Source organism: Chlorocebus sabaeus, chromosome 5 (genome assembly GCF_047675955.1).
Source record: "Chlorocebus sabaeus isolate Y175 chromosome 5, mChlSab1.0.hap1, whole genome shotgun sequence".
NCBI lineage: Eukaryota > Metazoa > Chordata > Mammalia > Primates > Cercopithecidae > Chlorocebus > Chlorocebus sabaeus.
Window position 1 is genome coordinate 3643964 of NC_132908.1, and position 20349 is coordinate 3664312.

Genomic DNA, 20349 nt, shown 5'->3' on the forward strand with positions numbered 1-20349 from the left:
CCAGCCTCTAGAACTGTGAGCAATACGGTTCTGTTGTTTCTAAATTGCCCAGTCTAAGGTATTCTGCTATAGCAGCCTGAATCACAACACAGACCAATGCTCCGGTGAACACACAAGGCCTTACTGACCATGGCCTCCTCCTTCCTCAAAGCCCGGTCAGAATCCCATCTGGAGTTCCTTGCTCAACATGCCCATAACACAGCCACAGCCCCAGCTTGCTCTGCTACGATGTGCAGACCACCTTAAATAAAAGAGCTCGCTCCAAGCCTCCACATCTATGAATTGGGACAAAGGCCCTCAGAAGCAGTTTTCTAAACTTCCTTCTAGGAAGTTCCTTTCTAAAGGCTTCCTCTCCAGGACAGCTCCCAGGGGCCATGGGAGCCCACTAGCACCGGGCAGCAGTGCTGTCTCCACTGGCACAGCGGGGGTGGTCAGTGCTACTCAGCAAATAATCCACAGCAAGCAGCAGGCTGGGGAGACTGGCCAGCTGTCAGCCTTCCCATTGTAGGCAGCACAGGCAGAATGGGTGCCAAAACCACATCACCACCGGTTACTCCAGTGCACACATGTGTGCATGTTCCATGGGCCCCAGCAGCCAACAAGAAACACGGCACCAAGAGGCTTCTGGGCAATTATTTCTGAGGTGCTGGTATGAAGAGTCCAAAATGCAGCCTGATTCATTTATTGTAGATCATGTAATAATTATGAATAAAAAACTACTTAAAATTAATAACTAGTTGACATCAGTTATTAAATATAATCTTCATTTAAGCGTTTACTTTAATACATCGGAAACTTAAATAGAGTCCTTAAGGGAAAGGTTAATGTTAGACCAAGGTAAAGGAGAAAATGCAACTAATAGCTCCTATTTCAATTTATTTTTATTTTTTCCCAAACTGATCTGCACTGCAATCCCAATCTAAATCCTTACCGGTTTTGTAGAAAATGACAAGCTGATTCCAAAATGTATATGGAAATACAAAGAACCTAGAATATTTTCAAAATATTTTGAAGAACAAAGTTGGAGAACTTAAAATACTTACTTTTAAGACTTCCTATAAAGCTACAATAATTAAGACAGTGTGGGCCGGGCGCGGTGGCTCAAGCCTGTAATCCCAGCACTTTGGGAGGCCGAGACGGGCGGATCACGAGGTCAGGAGAACGAGACCATCCTGGCTAATACGGTGAAACCCCATCTCTACTAAAAAATACAAAAAACTAGCCGGGCGAGGTGGCGGGTGCCTGTAGTCCCAGCTACTCGGGAGGCTGAGGCAGGAGAATGGCATAAACCCGGGAGTCAGAGCTTGCAGTGAGCTAAGATCCAGCCACTGCACTCCAGCCTGGGCGACAGAGCAAGACTCCGTCTCAAAAAAAAAAAAAAAAAGGCCGTGTGATGTGGGCATTTAAGGATCAACACATAGATCAAAGAACCAAACAGAGCACAGGAACAGCACTGCACAGAGCGTGTATTACTTGATTTTTGACAAAGATTCCACAGTAATTCAATGGGGGATGATAGATCTATTAACAGACAGTACTGCAACAACTGTACACTCATAAACAAAACATAAACCTCAACCCCTACCTCACACCATACACACAAATTAACTTGAAATGGATCAAAGATCTAAATGTAAGAGTTAAAGCTATAAAACTGCTAGAAGAAAACAGATGTGACACAACAGGTCACATCTATTATCCTAGCACTGTGGAAGGTCAAGGTGGGAAAATCACTTGAGCCCAGGTATTTGAGACCAGCCTGGCCCACAAAGCAAGACCCTGTCCCTACAAAAAAAAAATTTTCTTGTTCTGTCATGCAGGCTGGAGTGCTGGAGTTCAGTGGTATGATCTCCGCTCACTACAACTTCTGCCTCCCAAGTTCAAGCAATTCTCCTGTGTCAGCCTCCCAAGTAGGTGGGACTACAGGCACATGCTGCCATGCTCAGCTAATTTCTTCTGTATTTTTAGCAGAGATCATGTTGCCCAGGCTGGTCTCGAACTCGTAAGCTCAGGCAATCTACCCGCCACAGCCTCCCAAAGTGCTAGGATTAGAGGCATGGGCCACCACACCCGGCTAAAAAAATATTTTTTTTAAAGTTAGCTGGGCATGGTGGCATGTGCCTGTGGCCCTAGCTACAGGAGGCTGAGGTGGTAGATCACTTGAGCCCAGGAGGTCAAGGCTGCAGCAAACCCTGATAGCACCACTGCACCCCAACCTGGAGACAGAGGAAGATCCTGACTCTAAACAAACCAAAAACCTTCCAGGTCAGGCTGGGCACGGTGGCTCATGCCTATAATCCCAGCACTTTGGGAGGCCAAGACAGGCAGATCACCCAAGGCCGGGAGTTTAAGACCAGTCTGACCAACATGGAGAAACCCCGTCTCTACCAAAAATACAAAATTAGCCAGGCATGGTGGTGCAGCTACTCGAGAGGCTGAAGGCAAGAGAATCGCTTGAACCCGGGAGGCGGAGGTTGCAGTGAGCTGAGATCACGCCATTGCACTCTTGCCTGGGCAACAAGAGCAAAACCCCATCCCCCCTCCAAAAAAACCAAACAAAAAAAATCCTCCAGGACATCAAAAACAAGGAAAGTCTGAGAAACTGTCACAGCCAAGAGGCGCCTAAGGGGACAGGACAACTAAACATCATGTGGGATGCTGGGAGAGAAAAAGGACATGAGGTAAAAACTAAGGAAATCTGAACAGATATGCATTAATAATAATATATCCATACTGGTTAACTGTAACCAATCTAATATACTAACATAAGATTTTTTTTTTTTTTTTTGGAGAGACGAGGTTCACTCTTGTTGCCCAGGCTAGAGTGCAATGGCACTATCTCAGCTCACCAAAACCTCCACCTCCCAGGTTCAAGCGATTGTCCTGCCTCAGCCTCCTGAGCAGCTGGGATTACAGGTGCACACCACCGCACCCAGCTAATTTTTGTATTTTTAGTAGAGACAGGGTTTCACCATGTTGGCCAGGCTGGTCTTGAACTCCCGACCTCAGGTGATCCGCCCGCCCTGGCCTCTCAAAGCACTGGGATTACAGGCGTGAGCCGCCGTGCCTGGCCATAAGATTTCAATCATAAGGGAGGCTGGTGTTGGAGTAGATGGCAATGCTGTACAATCTTTAAAATTTTTTTGAAAATTTAAATCTGTTCTAAAATATTTACAAAAAAAAAAAAAAATACACATTTTTCAGATGTAGACAGAAATCATCTGTTGCCAGGCAACCGACACGATGTGATTTTAAAAGGAAATGGTGAGACCGGGGGCAGTGGCTCATGCCTGTAATCCCAGCACTTTGAGAGGCCAAGATACGCGGACCACTTGAGGTCAGGAGTTCGAGACCAGCATGACCAGCATGGTGAAACCCCATTTCTACCAAAAATGCAAAATTTAGCCAGGTATGGTGGCATGTGCCTGTAAACCCGGCTACTTGGGAGGCTAAGGTGGAAAAATAACTTGAACCCGGGAGGCTGAGGCTGCAATGAGGTGAGATCATACCACTGCACTCCAGTCTGGGCAATAAAGTGAGACTCTGTCTCAAAAAACTAAAAATAAAAAGGAATTTGTGAGGGTTTACAACAGGTATATACATAAAATATTTGACATTAAAAGAAAAAGATGATTCTGCCACTGGAAAGATACTGTTGTAAGATTCTTACATTGAAGTGTTAAATATTAATTCAAGCTAGACAGTGATAAATTAAGGCTTCATATTTTATTCCCTAAAAAATCCCCTAAAAATAACAAAAAGCAATGTAGCTATCAGTAGAAGAGACAGAATGGCGTAATATCTCTGAGACTCTACAAGAACCCTTCCTTTTCTAAAACTTTAGGTAAGAATAACATATCGATATTACTTAATTGATTGTAATAAATGGGCCAGGTATGGTGGCTCATTCCTGTAATCTAACACTTGGGAGGCCAAGGCGGGCAGATCACTTGAGGGCAGGAGTTCACCCAGCCTGGCCAACATGGTGAAACCCCATCTCTACTAAAAATACAAAAATTAGTTGGGCATCGTGGCACACGTCTGTAATCCCAGCTACTCAGGAGGCTGAGGCACGAGAGTTGCTTGAACCCAGGAGGCAGACGTTGCAGTGAGCTGAGATCACACCACTGCACTCCAGCCTGGGCGACACAGCAACACTGTCTCCAAAAATAAATAAATAAATAAATAAATAAATAAATAAATAAATAAATGGACCATGCTCACATCAGGTGTTGAGAATAGAAAAACTGGGTGCCAAAGGATATAATGGAACTCTGAATTATCTGCTCAAATTTTCTGTAAATCTAGAACTGTTCTTTAAGAAAAAAGAAGACAAAAGACAAAACCAAAAATCATTCTTGTAACATAAATAGTCTTGGTACCAGGAAGTACTGGCACATAGGACAGGGCCCTCTGCTGAAGACCACGAATCACATCCCCATGACCCCTTGCCCCAGCACATCCATTTTCAATCACCTGCAAGGAACCTCTGTGCTGAAAACAGGAGGGAAGTGCAGGGCGCCCCAGCAGCACATCCCAGCCCTGTGCCCCAGCCCTGCCCACAGGGCCCATTCCACAGACAGGCCAGCTCGACGAAGGCAGGGAGAGAAGAAATCACTCCCCACCCAATCCTTATGACCAAGGGCAATGACAAACAGCTGGCACATACCACAGGGCTCAGTCTGGATTCTCTAAACCCAAGAGGGAGTACATAAAGCTGACACCTCACAAAAGCCCCTCTTTCAATTAAAACAGCCATCCCTTCACAAGTCCATTCACTCACACGTGCCTGCATTCATTCATCTGACAAGGCCTTCAGAGCAAGCCAGCACCCTAAAAGGGAATACTCAGAACCCAATGAGGCCTGTCTGTCCACCTCTCCACAGAGATAGACACCCCCGCCATGATGCCGTGACCCTGGGACGACAGGTCCTAAGGCAGCTGTCTTGGGATGCAATGTCTCTCAGGGCCCCCACCTGACCCTCTCTGGCCTAACTTTTCAGCCTTAAAATTTCCACGAGGCTAGAGCAGCAGCCACAGCACTGCTTCATCTGCATTTTGAAGGGAAAACAGAGTTAAAAATATGAAAAGAGTACATTAAAAATAAGATATGTTTAACTGCATACACCAGAACCCTGTGTGGCCATATGCTAAAACGTTACCAGTAGTTGTCGCTGGATGGGGTGATTTCGAATTTTCTTCTTTTCTGCTTATACCTGCTTTTCCAAAATTTTCTATAATGAATGAGTGCTACTGTAACAATAAATTATAGCCAGAGTTATCCTGGTGGTACGGACGGCTAGTACATCCCTGGGACCCCAGAGACATCACTAGAAGGCAGATGCTGTCCCTGCTGCATGGCCGGGCCCACCACATGCCTGGACACTGAGGGAGGTACCTGGATGGTGATGGTTCCTTTCTCGGCATCAGTCTGCAAGTGAATCTCCATTTCTGGCAGTGCTTGGCCGTCAGACACCAGTTTGTGACGCAGTTTTTCCAAGGCATCGCTGGCATTGGAGATCAGCTCCCGTATAAACACCTACAGGAATAGAAACGGGAGGCACAGACAATGAAGGACACTCGTCCTGCAGGATCTATCTGGTCAGCTGCACTTCCAATAACTGTTAAGAGGTAGAGGAGAACAGTCATAGAATATTCAGTTCTCAAAGCATAAAGAGTTTCTGCTTTAGTCAAAGGCAGTTCCTCTGGGCCAGTTACAAAGTGACTAAAGGTGCTAACTTCTACTGATCTTTCCTTCAGGATTTGTTTAGACAGTCTCACTCTGTCACCCAGGCTGGAGGCTGCAATCACGGCTTATTGCAGCCTCAACTTCCTGGACCCAAGCAATCCTCCCACCCCATCCTCCTAAGTAGCTGGGACCACAGGCATGCACCACCACACCCAGCTAATTGTTTTAAAATGTGTATAGACACAGGGTCTTGTTATGTTGCCCAGGCTTGTCTTGATCTCCTAGGCTCAAGTGATCCTTGTGCTTCGGCCTCCCAAAGTGTTGGGATTACAGGCGTGAGCCACAGTGCCTGGCCCTTTTCAGGATTTTTAATCAAGCCTGAAGTTATGTGTCCACCTGTTAATTAAAACTTTAAGGAGAGCCCTCTGGCTGGGTGCAGTGGCTCAGGCTTGTAATCCCAGCACTTTGGGAGGCTGAAGTGGGCGGATCACTTCAGGTCAGGAGCTCAAGACGAGCGTGGCCAACATGGTAAAACCCTGTATCTACTAAAAATATAAAAATTAGCTGGGAGTGATGGAACACGCCTGTAATCCCAGCTACTCAGGAGGCTGAGGCAGGAGAATCACTTGAACCCATTAGGCAGAGGTTGCAGTGAGCCAAGATAGCACCACTGCATTCTAGCCTGGGCGACAGAGAGACTCCGTCTCAAAAAAACAAACAAAAGAGCCCTGCGAGGAACAATTTCTTTCCCAACTCCTGCACAAGGATGACGGCAAATCACTCAAACATCCATTTCTCCTTGATATGGTCTGGCTGTGTCCCCACCCAAATCGCACCTTGAATTGTACTCACATAACTCCCACATGTTGTGGGAAGGATTCAGTGGGAGATAAGTGAATCATGGGAGCCATTTCCCCGGTACTGTTCTTGTGGTAGTGAGAAAGTCTCACGAGATCTGACAGTTTTATTTGGGGTTTCTGCTTTGCGTCTTGCTCATTCTCTCTTTGCCTGCTGCCATCCATGTAAGACGGGACTTGCTCCTCCTTACCTTCCACCATGACTATGAGGCTTCCCCAGCCACATGGAGGTGTAAGTCCAATCAAACCTCCTTCTTTCATAAATTGCCCAGTCTCAGGCATGCCTTCATCAGCAGTGTGGAAACAGACGAATACACTACTACTCCACAAAAACACACCCCGAGAAGCACGGGACACAGAGCCCAGCTGTCCCTCAGGAGCTGAAAAGCACCCTGACCTCAAACAGACCTTCCATTTGAAGTCAGTGAAAGACGCCGGGGCGGTCTCACACCTGTGATCTCCGCACTGTGGGAGGCTGAAGCAGGCTGATTACTTCAGCCCAGGAGTTCAAGACCAGCCTGGGCAACATGGCAAAACCCCATCTCTACAAAAAATACAAATATCAGTCAGGCAGGGTGGCGTGCCTGTAGTCCCAGCTACTTGGGAGGCTGAGGAGAAAGGATGGCTTGAGCCCAGGAGGCAAAGGATGCAGTGAGCCGAGATCATACCACTGCACTCCAACCTGGGCGTCAGAGCCAGACCCTTTTCCAAAAAAATAAAAAACAAAACAAATAAAAATAGAAAAAATAAGTCCGCAAGAGCTCAGGAAGCAGCAGCTGATCTGAGCGGAAGCTGGAGGTCGCTGGGAGGCAGGAACGCAGCACTCATTAGTACAAAACCTGGAAACAGCTCCTGGAAGGCCCTCTGAGCTTTGAAATTTAGTGCTTTACCTTTCCTTCCAGATTCTCCTTTGCCCTCCAGCAATAATCAGCATGTCAACGATGGTGGCCTTCATTTTTCCTTTTCCTTGTCCTGTCACCCCAAATGAGTTTTGTGGGTTTTTTTAATACAGATGGGGTCTGACCACATTGCCTAGGCTGGTCTCAAACTCCTGGACTCATGCAGTCCTACCTTGGCCTCCTAAAGTACTAGGATTACAGGTGTGAGCCACCACACCTGGAGCCAGATGCATTTTAATTTCCTCAGTAACTCCTCCCTGCTCCACACACACAGGACTGGGGAATCTTCTTCCTCTGGCAGCCAAAGCCCCCAAGACTTGCAGGTAGTCACACTGGGCAAAGCGGCCTCAGAGCACACCGAAAGCTCCACAGAAATGGATTTCAGCAGAGCTGCATGCTAGGATTTGGGGGACTTTTTTCTTTTCTGGAGAGAGGGTCTCACTCTGTCGTGCAGGTCAGTGTAGTAACACGATCATGGCTCACTGCAACCCCAGAGTCTGCCAGGCTCAAGTCATCCTCCCACCCCAGCCTCCTGAGTAGCTGAGACCACAGGTCAGTACCCCTATAGATGGCTAATTTTTAAAATTTTTTGTAGAGAAGGAGTCTTGCTCTATTGCCCAGGCTGGTCTCAAACTCCTGGGCTCAAAAGATCCTCCCGCTTCAGCCTCCCAAAGCACTGAGTTCCCAGGCGAGAGCCACCACACCAGGCCTGTACTTGGGGAACTTTTAAAATTATTGGCAAAATTCAATTAATTCCCAGAGTTGATCCAGTCCAAAGAACCATCTGGATACACTTACTCACAAAACCAAAACAGATTCTGGTAAAACTCCTCTCACTAGTAGCTTAAGATGGGGACCTGTCCAAAGTTTAATGCTTTCTCACAGCTAATATATTATCTGGCAATTCTCCAGAATGGCAAAAATACAGCTTTGTGAAAAGAAACTTTGCTAGCATCGGGCAGGTTAGCAGGGAACGCACCTCTTTTTCTGAGTACAGGGACCGGGCAACGACGTCCAAAAGTTTCTTTGTCTCAGCCTGGAACTCATGTTTGGAAATAGAACCTAGTAATGAAACACAGACACAACCAATAAAGTTTAATTTCTATTTTTGTGCAATATGCTACGTCACATTCCAAAGAATGTTTAAGTTTATGAGTTTTAAACATTTTTTTCTTTTTTGGGATGGAGTCTCGCTCTGTCACCCAGGCTGGAGTGCAGTGGCGTGATCTCGGCTCACTGTAAGCTCTGCCTCCCGGGTTCACGCCATTCTCCTGCCTCAGCCTCCCGGGTAGCTGGGACTACAGGCACCTGCCACCATGCCCAGCTAATTTTTTGTATTTTTAGTAGAGACGGGGTTTCACCGTGTTAGCCAGGATGCTCTCGATCTCCAGACCTCGGGATCTGCCCGCCTCAGCCTCCCAAACATTTAAGATCGTGAACAAAAAGAAAGAAGTAGACAGAAACAAAGTCTGGCTGGGTGCCATGGCTCATGCTTGTAATCCCAGCAATTTGGGAGGCCAAGGCAGGAGAATCACTTGAGCCCAGGAGTTCAAGACCAGCCTAGGCAACAGAGTAGGACCCCACCATCTCTACAAAAACTACACAAAGTAGCTGAGCATGGTGGCGCACACTTACGGTCCCAGTCTCACGGGCCTGACGTGGGACGATCACTTGAGCCAGGGAGGTCGAGGCTGCGGTGAGCCATGACTGCACCACGGCACTCAGCCCGGGCAACAGAGAAAGACCCTGTCTCAAAACAAAATGAAACAAAAAGTCTTTCAGAAAGGAGGTCTCAAGGCAGGACAAATCAGGCTCCCATCTGCACAGAAAGAACACAGGGGAAACAAATCCTCCCACCGCTGAGGCCAGACAGGCCTCGGGCTACGTCGAGGGACTGCTGAGCCTGGTTTCCCGATGTGCACGGTCACAAGAACTGGGCTGCCTCTAAGAACCAGATTATATGTTCTTTCTTTTTCTTTTTTTTTTTTAGAGGCAGGATCTGGCTCTGTTGCCCAGGCTGCTATGCAGAGGCATGATCATGCTCACTGCAGCCTCAACTTCCTGGGCTCAAGTGATTCTCCTGCCTCAGCCTCTCAAGTAGGTAGAACCACTGGTGTGTGCTACCATGCCTGGCTAACTTTTTAATTTTTCTTGTAGAGAAAGGGTCTATGTGGCCCAGGTTGGTCTCGACCTCTTGGCCTCAAGCAATCCTCCTGCCTTGGCCTCCCAAAGTGCTAGGATTACAAGTATGAGCCACTGCGCCCGGCCTATATTCTTCAAATAAGCGGTTTCCAAATTAATTATTTAGAAATCAAAATAAGAAAACCTCACTTCTCAACTTCAAAGATTCTACTCTTATCGACCCACTTAAAAGCCAGAAATGGACCCACTTCAGGACTGGCTCCAAAGACCGCTTTTTTATACTTCAGAGGGAATGAAAAGTCAGCTCCGGAATTCGGTCCTGCGCAGGCTGAGCCAATGCTGAGTTTCCCCTCCCGCTTTCATGATTATTAGCAGATGTGCCATGAATCACCACTCAGGGGAGGTGCTGGACGGCAGACTCACCGGTGGCCACCAGAGGGGGCAAGACACACCCGACACTGGCAGAAGTCCCTCGCTAGGACAGAAATGGAGGGCGCAGCACTCCCTACAGCCAAACCTTCTGATTTCAGACCTGAGGCGGTGGCTCTGCCAATCACTGCCTCCACCCTGAAAATGCCCCTTTATGCACAGCAGTGAACCGAGAAGCCCTCCCAGACCACAGCGCGAGCCCAGGCTACCCTGCACGCTCTCCGTGCTGCTGATGATCGAGTGCAGGGGCTCCTCCTTGTCCTCAGCGGTCTGTGTGCTCAACAGCCGTCCTGCCTGGAAGCTCCAGGCCGGGTTTCGCCTGGGGCCCAACTGGGCTGCGGTCCTCCGAGGACACAGAATTGGTTTTCCTGAAAAGACAAATATGTAGAAAGAACGAGAATTAGGAAGACACGAGAAACAATATGGTAATTTGTCCCATCAAGGGTGTCTAGCAAAAGCTAGTGTGGACACCTCTAAGTCAGGTTGTTGCTGAAAGAGAAATCCACAGGACCAAACGCCACAGTGTCAGGGTGTGGTTTTGGCAAGGAGCCCTCACACACGTCGTCAGCTTAAGATACTGGGTCTTCTCAGAACCGCCAAAGCGAAACTGGAGCAGGTGGGCTGCTGCCTTCTTTTGAGAGCAGGTCTCGCTCTATCACTGCAATCACGGCTCATTGCTGCCTCGACCTCCCGGGCTCAAGCGATGCTCCTGCCTCTGCCTCACGAGTAGCTGGGACCACAGGCATAGACCACCACACTCCCGTAATTTTTAAAAAGTTTTTTGTAGAAATGGGGTTTTGCTATGTTGCCAAGACTGGTCTCAAACTCCTGGGCTCAAACGATCCTCCTGCCTTGGTCTTACAAAGAGTTGGGATGACAGGCATGAGCCACCTCGCCCAGCTGGCAGGTGCCTGCTGACAGCACTTCCCACTTTCACCTCACAGGTGAGACTTTCCATCAACCCGCAAACTCAAACCTGCCTCGACCCTCGCAGCCCCCGCAGAACCCCCCAAACTCAAACCTGTCTCGATCCTCGCAGCCCCTGCAGAACCCGCAAACTCAAACCCGCCTCGATCCTCACAGCCCCCGCAGAACCCCCCAAACTCAAACCTGCCTCGATCCTCACAGCCCCCGCAGAACCCCCCAAACTCAAACCTGCCTCGATTCTCACAGGCCCTGCAGAAGCCCCCGATGGGCCACACTTCCTTGCTCTTAACAGTCAAGAAAAAAAAAATACTCCCGAAAGGGATCCAAATATTTACGTTAATATTCTGAAACTGTCTCATGATGTTCTAAAAGTTGATTCTTTTCCATGACTTTTTCATCCAAAACAGATTTTTTTTTTTTTTTTGAAAGGGAGTCTCGCTTTGTCGTCCAGGCTGGAGTCCAGTGGCACGATCTGGGCTCACTGCAAGCTCTGCTTCCTGGGTTTACGCCATTCTCCTGCCTCAGCCTCCCGAGTAGCTGGGACTACAGGCGCCCGCCACCGTGCCTGGCTAATTTTTTTGTATTTTTAATAGAGATGAGGTTTCACCGTGTTAGCCAGGATGGTCTCGACCTCCTGACCTCGTGATCCGCCCGCCTTGGCCTCCCAAAGTGCTGGGATTACAGGCGTGAGCCACCGCGCCCAGCCCAAAACAGACTTTTTAAAAAAAATTAGTGTACTTTAAAAACTGAAAAACAGCTGATGATGGGTTCTACCTTGTAACTAGGAAGGAGACTTGTCTTCTATAACTTCCTGATCAGCCCAGTGGGCTGAGAAAGTCGCCTGCAGAGTCCAGCGAGGGAGGAAAGCAGCCAGTGTATCCCCAGCCGCACGCAGTTCACCGACACAGGCCCAGCCTATGATGCTACAGAAACCACAGACACTTTCACTCCAACACAGGACAGGACCAACCCAACACCACCACCCACTGACCCCAGGACCACACACCAGGATCTTGCCTTGGTCAGCAGATTGGCAATACACGGTGGCATCAAGGATACGTGGCCAGCCAGCTACGCCATGTGAAAGTCTAGGCCTAAATGAACCACATCTAACTGGGAGCCTCTCCTGTTCTTCACAAATTTGTAACTAGTACAAAAGATGGACACAGAATATCCAGGAATCAAGGTTTTAAAAATTAACGTATCAGCCAGGGGTGAGGTGGCTCACGTCTGTAATCCCAGCACTTTGGGAGGCCGAGGTAGGCAGATCACCTGAGGTCAGGAGTTCAAGACCAGCCTGGCCAACATGGAGAAACCCCATCTGTACCAAAAATACAAAAGTTAGCCGAGCGCAGTGGTGTGCACCTGTAATCCCAGCTACTCGGGAGGCTGAGGCAGGGGAATGGCTTGAACCCGGGAAGCGGAGGTTGCAGTGAGCCAAGACTGTATCACTGCACTTCAGGCTGAGTGACAGAGCACTTGTCTCAAAAAAAAAAAAAAAAAAAAAATTAACATATCAACTTTCTTTTTTTTTTTTTTTTTTTGAAACGGAGTCTTGCTCTGTCACCCAGGCTGGAGTGCAGTGGCCGGATCTCAGCTCACTGCAAGCTCCTCCTCTCGGGTTCACGCCATTCTCCTGCCTCAGCCTCCCGAGTAGCTGGGACTACAGGCACCCGCCACCTCGCCCGGCTAGTTTTTTTTTGTATTTTTTAGTAGAGACAGGGTTTCACCGTGTTAGCCAGGATGGTCTCGATCTCCTGACCTCGTGATCCGCCCGTCTCAGCCTCCCAAAGTGCTGGGATTACAGGCTTGAGCCACCGTACCCGGCCACATATCAACTTTCATACTCCTAAAACATACACAAACTTGCCTATTTTTTTTTTTTTGAGACGAAGTCTCACTCTTGTTGCCCAGGCTGCAGTGCAGTGGTGCGATCTCGGCTCATTGCAACCTCCACCTCCCAGGTTCAAACAATTCTCCTGCCTCAGCCTCCCCAGTAGCTGGGTTTACAGGCACCCGTCACCACACCCAGCTATTTTTTGTATTTTTAGTAGAGACGGGGTTTCACCATGTTGGCCAGGCTGGTCTCGAACTCCTGACCTCAGGCGATCTGCCTGCCTCCGCCTCCCAAAGTGCTGGGATTACAGGCATGAGCCACCGTGCCCAGTCAAAACTTGCCTATTCTTTAGGTTTATTCCTGGACTTACAAACAGCACAAACCTAGCCTTTTGTTTTCGTTTATTTGAGATGGAGTCTTGTTCTGTCACCCAGGCTGCAGTGCAGTGATCTCGGCTCACTGCAACCTCCATCTCCCAAGTTCAAGCAATTCTCCTGTCTCAGCCTCCCAAGTAGCTGGGACTACAGGTGCCTGTCATCACGCCTGACTAATTTTTGTATTTTCAGTAGAGACGAGGTTTCACCTTATTGGTCAGGCTGGTCTCAAACTACTGACCTCAGGTGATCCGCCCACCTAGGCCTCCCAAAGTGCTGGGATTACAGGTGTGAGCCACCACACCTGGCCAACCCTAGCCTTTACCTCTATGCAGACACCTTAAAAACATCTACCACAATTCAGAAAATATTCAATTTCCAAATCATGTAAATATCCAATTATTTGGGTCTACATAACTGTTCACTTTATTCATACAGTTAACAAGAAAAAAAAAATCCCGGGACATTTCTTCTGGAATTAAATGGTATTTGGTGTTAGAGGAGTTCACGAATAGTCTACACTAAACCAGGGTGCTGAAGTCTCTGTGCCTCCACCCAAAGCAGAGCCAGCCTTGGGAACACAGGAGGGAAGCGTCCAAGTGCCACCCACCTACCCGCGGAGCGTATCAATGTTTCTGATCATTTGTGTAAAAGAAACACAAAAAGGACAAACCAGAAACTGATGTGTCTGTGTATTTTGTTTCCTAGGGCTACTGAAACACAGCACCACAAACTAGGCAGTTTCAAAAAGGTCCACAGTTCTGCGCCAGGCATGGTGGCTCACACCTATAATCCCAGCACTTTGGGAGGCCGAGGCGGGCGGATCACGAGGTCAGGAGATCAGGACCATCCTGGTTCACACAGTGAAACCCTGTCTCTACTAAAAATACAAAAAATTAGCCAGGCGTGATGGCGGGCGCCTGTAGTCCCAACTACTCGGGAGGCTGAGGCAGGAGAATGGCATGAACCCAGGAGGCGGAGCTTGCAGTGAGCTGAGATCGCACCACTGCACTCCAGCCTGGGCGACAGAGCGAGACTCCGTCTTATAAAAAAATTAAAAAACACAAAAACTAGCCAAGTGTAGTGGTGTGCACCTGTAGTCCTAGCTACTTGGGAGGCTGAGGTGGGAGGATCGCTTGAGCCCAGGATGTTGAGGCGGTAGCGAGCCAAGATCACACTATTGCACTTCCGCACTTCAGCCTGGGTGAGACAGTGAGACCCTGTCTCAGAAAAAATAAAGATCTCGGGTTCTGGGCAGGGGTGGTGCCCACGGGAGGTGCTGAGGGAGAGTCCATCCCGCACCTCTCCCCAGCTTCTGGCAACAGCTGGCATCCCTGGTGTTTCATGGTTTGCAGATGCTCCAGGCTCTGCCTCTTGTAACATGGCAAGCTCTTCTCTATGTGGAGTCCTGGCTGTGTCCAAATTTCCCTCTTATATGGATACCAGGAATACTGGAGTTAAGCCCCATCCCCATGCAGTGTGACCTCATCATAACCTGATACACCTGAAATGACCCAAATAAGCTCACACTCACAGGTACCAGGGGTCAGGACGCAAACATATCTTTTTTTTTTTTTTTTGAGACAGTCTCGCTCTGTCATCCAGGCTGGAGTACAGTGGCCTGATCTCAGCTTACTGCAACCTCTGCCTCCTGGGTTCAGGCGATTCTCCTGCCTCATCCTCCCGAGTAGCTGGGATTACAGGCACGCACCACCACGCCCAGCTTTTTGTATTTTTAGAAGAGACGGGGTTTCACCATGTTGGCCAGGCTGGTCTCCAACTCGTGACCTCAAGTGATCCACCCACTTTGGCCTCCCAAAGTGCTGGGATTACAGGCATGAGCCACCATACCTCGCCTCTTTTTTTAAAAAAAATAAAAATAGAGACAAAGTCTCTCTTTGTTGTCCAGCCTGGTCTTGAACTCCTGAACTCAAGCAATCCTCCCACTTTGGCCTCTCAAAGCACTGGGATGACAGGTATAAGCCGTTGTGCCCGGCCTTCGAACCCCACAGCTCGGTTACCTACAGGAGGTGTGTATGAAGCTCCCCGTGGCACACACCCAGTAGCTTAAAGTAACAGACACTGATTCTCCCACAGTCCTGGAAGCAAGAAGTGCAAGATCAAAGTGCCAGTAGGGCTGCTTCCTCCTGAGGCTGGGAGGGAGGGTCTGTTTGCGCCTCTCCCAGCCTCTGCAGCCTCTGGAATAGACTAGGCTTGTGGGTGGTCGTCTTCTCCCTGTGTCTTCCCGCCAGGACATCTGCCTTTCTTCCTCTATACGTGTCTGTTCAAATGTCCCCATTTTATAAGGACACAGTCATGTTGGATTAGGGCCCACTCCAGTGAACTCAACTTGATCACCTGCAAAGACCCCGTTTCCAAACATGGTCACATTCGCAGGTACTGAGAGTTGGGACTTTAACCTCTTTTGTGGGGAGCCACAATTCAACCTCCAGCCAGCACAGGTGTGGAAAAAGGAAAGAACGTGGGAAGGGGAGCGGCCGGCAGAGCTGAGGGATGTGACACTTCCACGCACATCTTCCGTATGTCTCTCTCAGAACCATGGTCAGGGTTCTCATACCCCCCCAAAAAAAACATTAATTAGCCAGACATGGTAGCGCACTTGTAGTTATCAGCTACTTGGGAGGCCGAGGTGGGAGGACTGCTTGAACACGGAAGTGGAGGTTGCAGTGAGCCGAGATCGCACCACTGTACTCCAGATTGGGCGACAGAGTGAGACTCTGTCTCAAAAAAAAAAAAAAAAGAAAAAGAAACCATGAAAACAAAACATGGTGCACAGGAACAAAAAATGAAATACAAACAGCAAATACGCACAGCTGTGACAATTAAATCACCACTTTGACAGAAGAACCAACCCAAGAGACTTCAGAAACGGCACCTTGACTGTACTGTGAAACTGCCCTCGGCGGGCGGTGCCATCACCGGGCTCGGGCAGGAGACGCGCCCACCGAGAGGTCAGCAGGTCTGAGTCCGACTTACCCATGTGCCAAGATCAAGCGGACAAGCTCATTGTGGCTAACGAGCTGGGGTCCTCACGGTTGAAGAAAAGTCACTGATAAGGAAAGCGATGGGGAAAAACCCTGCGGTGTGGCAATGGAGACACAGGCATCAGTACAGGCTCACGACCTTCCCCATGTGTACAGACTGGATGCAGAAATCAATATCAGAGGATTCACACACACACATTCCCCCGCTCTGTCCACCGACGCGTGACAGGGCCCAGGCGCGATGACCCCCCACTTAGGCTACAGAGAGCAAAGTCCAAAAGCTGTTCCAGTTTCAGCACTCTAAAGACCCACGTCCCAGGGAAAGCCTTTGTCCTGGCAAACTAGGACGGTTGGTCACCCTACCTGGAAGCCAGATCTTGGTTTGTGAATACCTCTCTCCAAAAACAGGCAGCAGAGATCCCTGTGGAGCACACGGAGGAGCCTAGGACACCCTGTGGTATGCAGAAGGACGAGAAAGGACGGCGTGTGTCAAGAGGACACACAGCCCAGCCAGAAGGGCCCCCAGTGGCAGAATCTAGGACAATTTGTGCAGCGAAATAACGACAATAAAGGATTGTAAGCTGTGACCCGGCGAATCGAGCAACCATCGGTGCACACTAAAACAGAGGAGCAGCAGCAGCTTTTCATCACAGCAGAATTCCAATGAATAAACACAAGGAATGGCAGCAAACAGCGCACCATCAGGAAACACCACAGTAATAACTATAGCAGGTATAAATTACGGCTGTTTTGAGACAGGGTCTCACTCTGTTGCCCAGGCTGGATCACAATAGCACAATCACAGCTCACTGCAGCCTCGACCTCCCCGGGCTCAGGTCATCTTCCCACCTCAGCCTCCTGAGCAGCTGGGACTATAAGCGTGTAATACCACTCGTAAAAAATTGTGTGTTTTGTGTTTTTTTTTGAGACTGAGTCTCACTCTGTCGCCCAGGCTGAAGTGCAGTAAAGTGATCTTGGCTCACAATAGCCTCGAGCCCCCAGGTTCAAGTGATCCACCTCAACCTTCTGAGTAGCTGAGACTACAGGCTCATGCCACCACGCCCGGCTAATTTATGTGTTTTCTGTAGCGACAGGGATTCACCATGTTGCCCAGGCTGGTCTCAAACTCCTGAGCTCAAGTGATCCCCCAGCCTCTGCCTCCCAAGTACCGGGATTAGAGCCGTGAGACACCTCGCCCAGCCTAAGGTTGTGTATTTTAAGTAGTGGTAGATACTGCCAAGTCACACTCCACAGAGATTCTATCAGTTTACGTTACCACAGCAATGTACTGAAGTGCGTATCATCCCACATTCCTGCCAAGCCAGTGCTGAGATAAAACTCTTGGATCTTTGCCTATTGGTCAGATAAAATTTTCACTGTAGCTTTCACTTACATTTCTCTTATTATAAGCAAAACTGAGCACTGTCCCATATTTTGAAATATTTCCTATTTCCTTTTTTGTTAAGGGACTGCTGGTATCCTCTGATAATTTTTCTGCTACATTTTAAATCGTATTGATTTGCAAGAGCTTTTTATATATTAAGGAAATTAGTCTTTTGGTTATAAAAGCTTTCCTTATTTTAAGATTAAGCATGATTTCCCCATGTTTCATTTTTCCAGTCTTTCTGGTTTTTCCCCAATTAATACACAGAATTTTTTTTCTCCCCCGCAAGACAGAGTCTTGCTCTATTGCCCAGAGCTGGAGCACAATGGCATGATCTCAGCTCACTGCAACCTCTGCCTTCCAGGTTCAAGCAATTCTCCTGCCTCAGACTCCCAAGTAGCTGGGTACAGGTGCATGTGACCATGCCTGGCTAATTTTTGTATTTTTTTTAATTTTTTTTCAGTACAGACAGGGTTTCACCATGTTGGTCAGGCTGGTCTCGAACTCCTGATCTCGTGATCCACCCGCCTTGGCCTCCCAAAGTGCGGGGAATACAGGCACGAGCCACCACACCCAGCCTGTATTTTTGAAAGGATTTAATATAATGTTCATGATGGGAGGAGTACACAGAAGTCCTCACAGTTGGGAAAAAGAAAAAAATAAATCTATATTACTAGCCAGAACTGCAAGACCTTGTATCCTAATTCCAAGATTACATTAATTGACAGCATTGTTAAAAGCAGATTTGACTTCAGGTTATGCAAACTTTCTACAACAACTCTTTTTTTTTTTTTTTTGAGATGGAGTCTTGCTCTGTCACCCAGGCTGGAGTGCAGTGGCCGGATCTCAGCTCACTGCAAGCTCCGCCTCCCGGGTTTACACCATTCTCCTGCCTCAGCCTCCCCAGTAGCTGGACTACAGGCGCCCACCACCACGCTCGGCTAGTTTTTTTTGTATTTTTTTTAGTAGAGACGGGGTTTCACCGTGTTAGCCAGCATGGTCTCGATCTCCTGACCTCGTAATCCGCCCGTCTCGGCCTCCCAAAGTGCTGGGATTACAGGCTTGAGCCACCGCGCCCGGCCTTTTTTTTTTTTTTTGATACAGAGTCCCGCTCTTTCGCCCAGGCTGGAGTGCAGTGGCATGATCTTGGCTCACTGCAAGCTCCACCTCCCGGGTTCACGCCATTCTCCTGTCTCAGCCTCCCGAGCAGCTGGGACTACAGGTGCCCACCACCACGCTCGGCTAATTTTTGTATTTTTACTAGAGATGGAGTTTCACTGTGTTAGCCAGGATGGTCTTGATCTCCTGACCTCATGATCCCCCGCCTCGGCCTCCCAAAGTGCTGGGATTACAAGGTGTGAGCCACCGCGCCCAGCCTCTACAATAACTTTTAACCACTAGGTCGGGTGCAGTGGCTCATGCCTATAATCCCAGGAGTTTTGGAGGCCAAGGCCAGAGGGTTGCTTCAGCTCAGGGTTTTGAGACCAGCCTGGGTAACAAGGTAAAACCCCATCTCTACAAAAAATAGCCAGGTGTGGTGGTGCGTGCCTGTAGTCCCAGCTACTTGGGAGGATCACTTGAGCCTGCAAGGTAGAGGTTGCGGTCAGTCAAAATCACGCCACTGTATTCCATGGTGGGACATGGAGCCAGGCCCTGTCTCAAAAAAAATATTAAAAATTAAAAAAAAGAAATAAATAAACCACTAGAGGAATACATCTGCCTGAACCAGATACCAAACATGCTATCTGCACAATTTCTGTCTTTGTGTTTCTCCTACACCCTAAAGGAAAAACCACAAACCTCAATGTCAGACTACAAGGTTTACTGTTAAACTATCTGGTGGTTTGGAGTCGCACAAAATGAGAAGCACTGATAGTCTGAATGTGACACCACACATCCCTCCCCTTCCACCCCCACATCCCTACCCACTACTGCGAGTGCCCATGCAGCTCCTCCACTCTGCAGCCACAGTCCCAGTAGCTGGGACTCCTTCCCATCTGAGTTGCTGCAGGATCCGGCTGCAGGCCCTCTCTCCCATTAAGGCCTCCCTGGCCCCTGCAGTTCACAATAATCTCTTCCTGTGAATTCACTGTACTTACTTTTTATGCTGCCCATTTAACAAATTTTCGCATTGGCCAGGTGCAGTGGCTCACACCTGTAACCTCAGCACTTTGGGAGGCCGAAGTGGGTGGGTGGATCACCTGAGGTCAGGGGTTCAAGACCAGCCTGACCAACAGGGTGAAACCTCATCTCTACTAAAAATACAAAAATCAGCCCGGCGTGGTGACAAGTGCCTGTAATCCCTGCTACTCGGGAGGCTGAGACAAGAGAATCACTTGAACCCGGGAGACGGAGGTTGCAGTGAGCCAAGATTATGCCATTGCACTCTGGCAGCCTGGGCGACAAGAGTGAAACTCCGTCTCAAAAAAAAAAAAAAAAAGGCCGGGCGCGGTGGCTCAAGCCTGTAATCCCAGCACTTTGGGAGGCCGAGACGGGTGGATCACGAGGTCAGGAGATCGAGACCATCCTGGCTAATACGGCGAAACCCCGTCTCTACTAAAAATACAAAAAACTAGCCGGGCGAGGTGGCGGGCGCCTGTAGTCCCAGCTACTCCGGAGGCTGAGGCAGGAGAATGGCGTGAACCCGGGAGGCGGAGCTTGCAGTGAGCTGAGATCCGGCCACTGCACTCCAGCCTGGGCGACAGAGCGAGACTCCATCTCAAAAAAAAAAAAAAAAAAAAGAATTATTCACATATTTACTATTTCTGTCTTTATTAGAAAAGGGCGTGCTCTGTCACCCAGGCTG

The 20349-nt window shown here is 48.7% G+C and overlaps 1 protein-coding gene across 1 annotated transcript in view; it reads right to left on the bottom strand.

Moving 5' to 3' along the window:
* The window catches only part of TRAP1 (TNF receptor associated protein 1), a 70684-nt gene that overhangs the window by 25992 nt on the left and 24343 nt on the right, over nt 1–20349 (bottom strand). Inside the window, exons 2-4 of the mRNA XM_007983989.3 lie at nt 10226–10384; nt 8425–8507; nt 5399–5539 (exon numbers count right to left, since the gene is read on the bottom strand). Coding sequence (XP_007982180.2) covers nt 5399–5539; nt 8425–8507; nt 10226–10384 — 383 coding nt within the window. The remainder of the gene's footprint in view (nt 1–5398; nt 5540–8424; nt 8508–10225; nt 10385–20349) is intronic.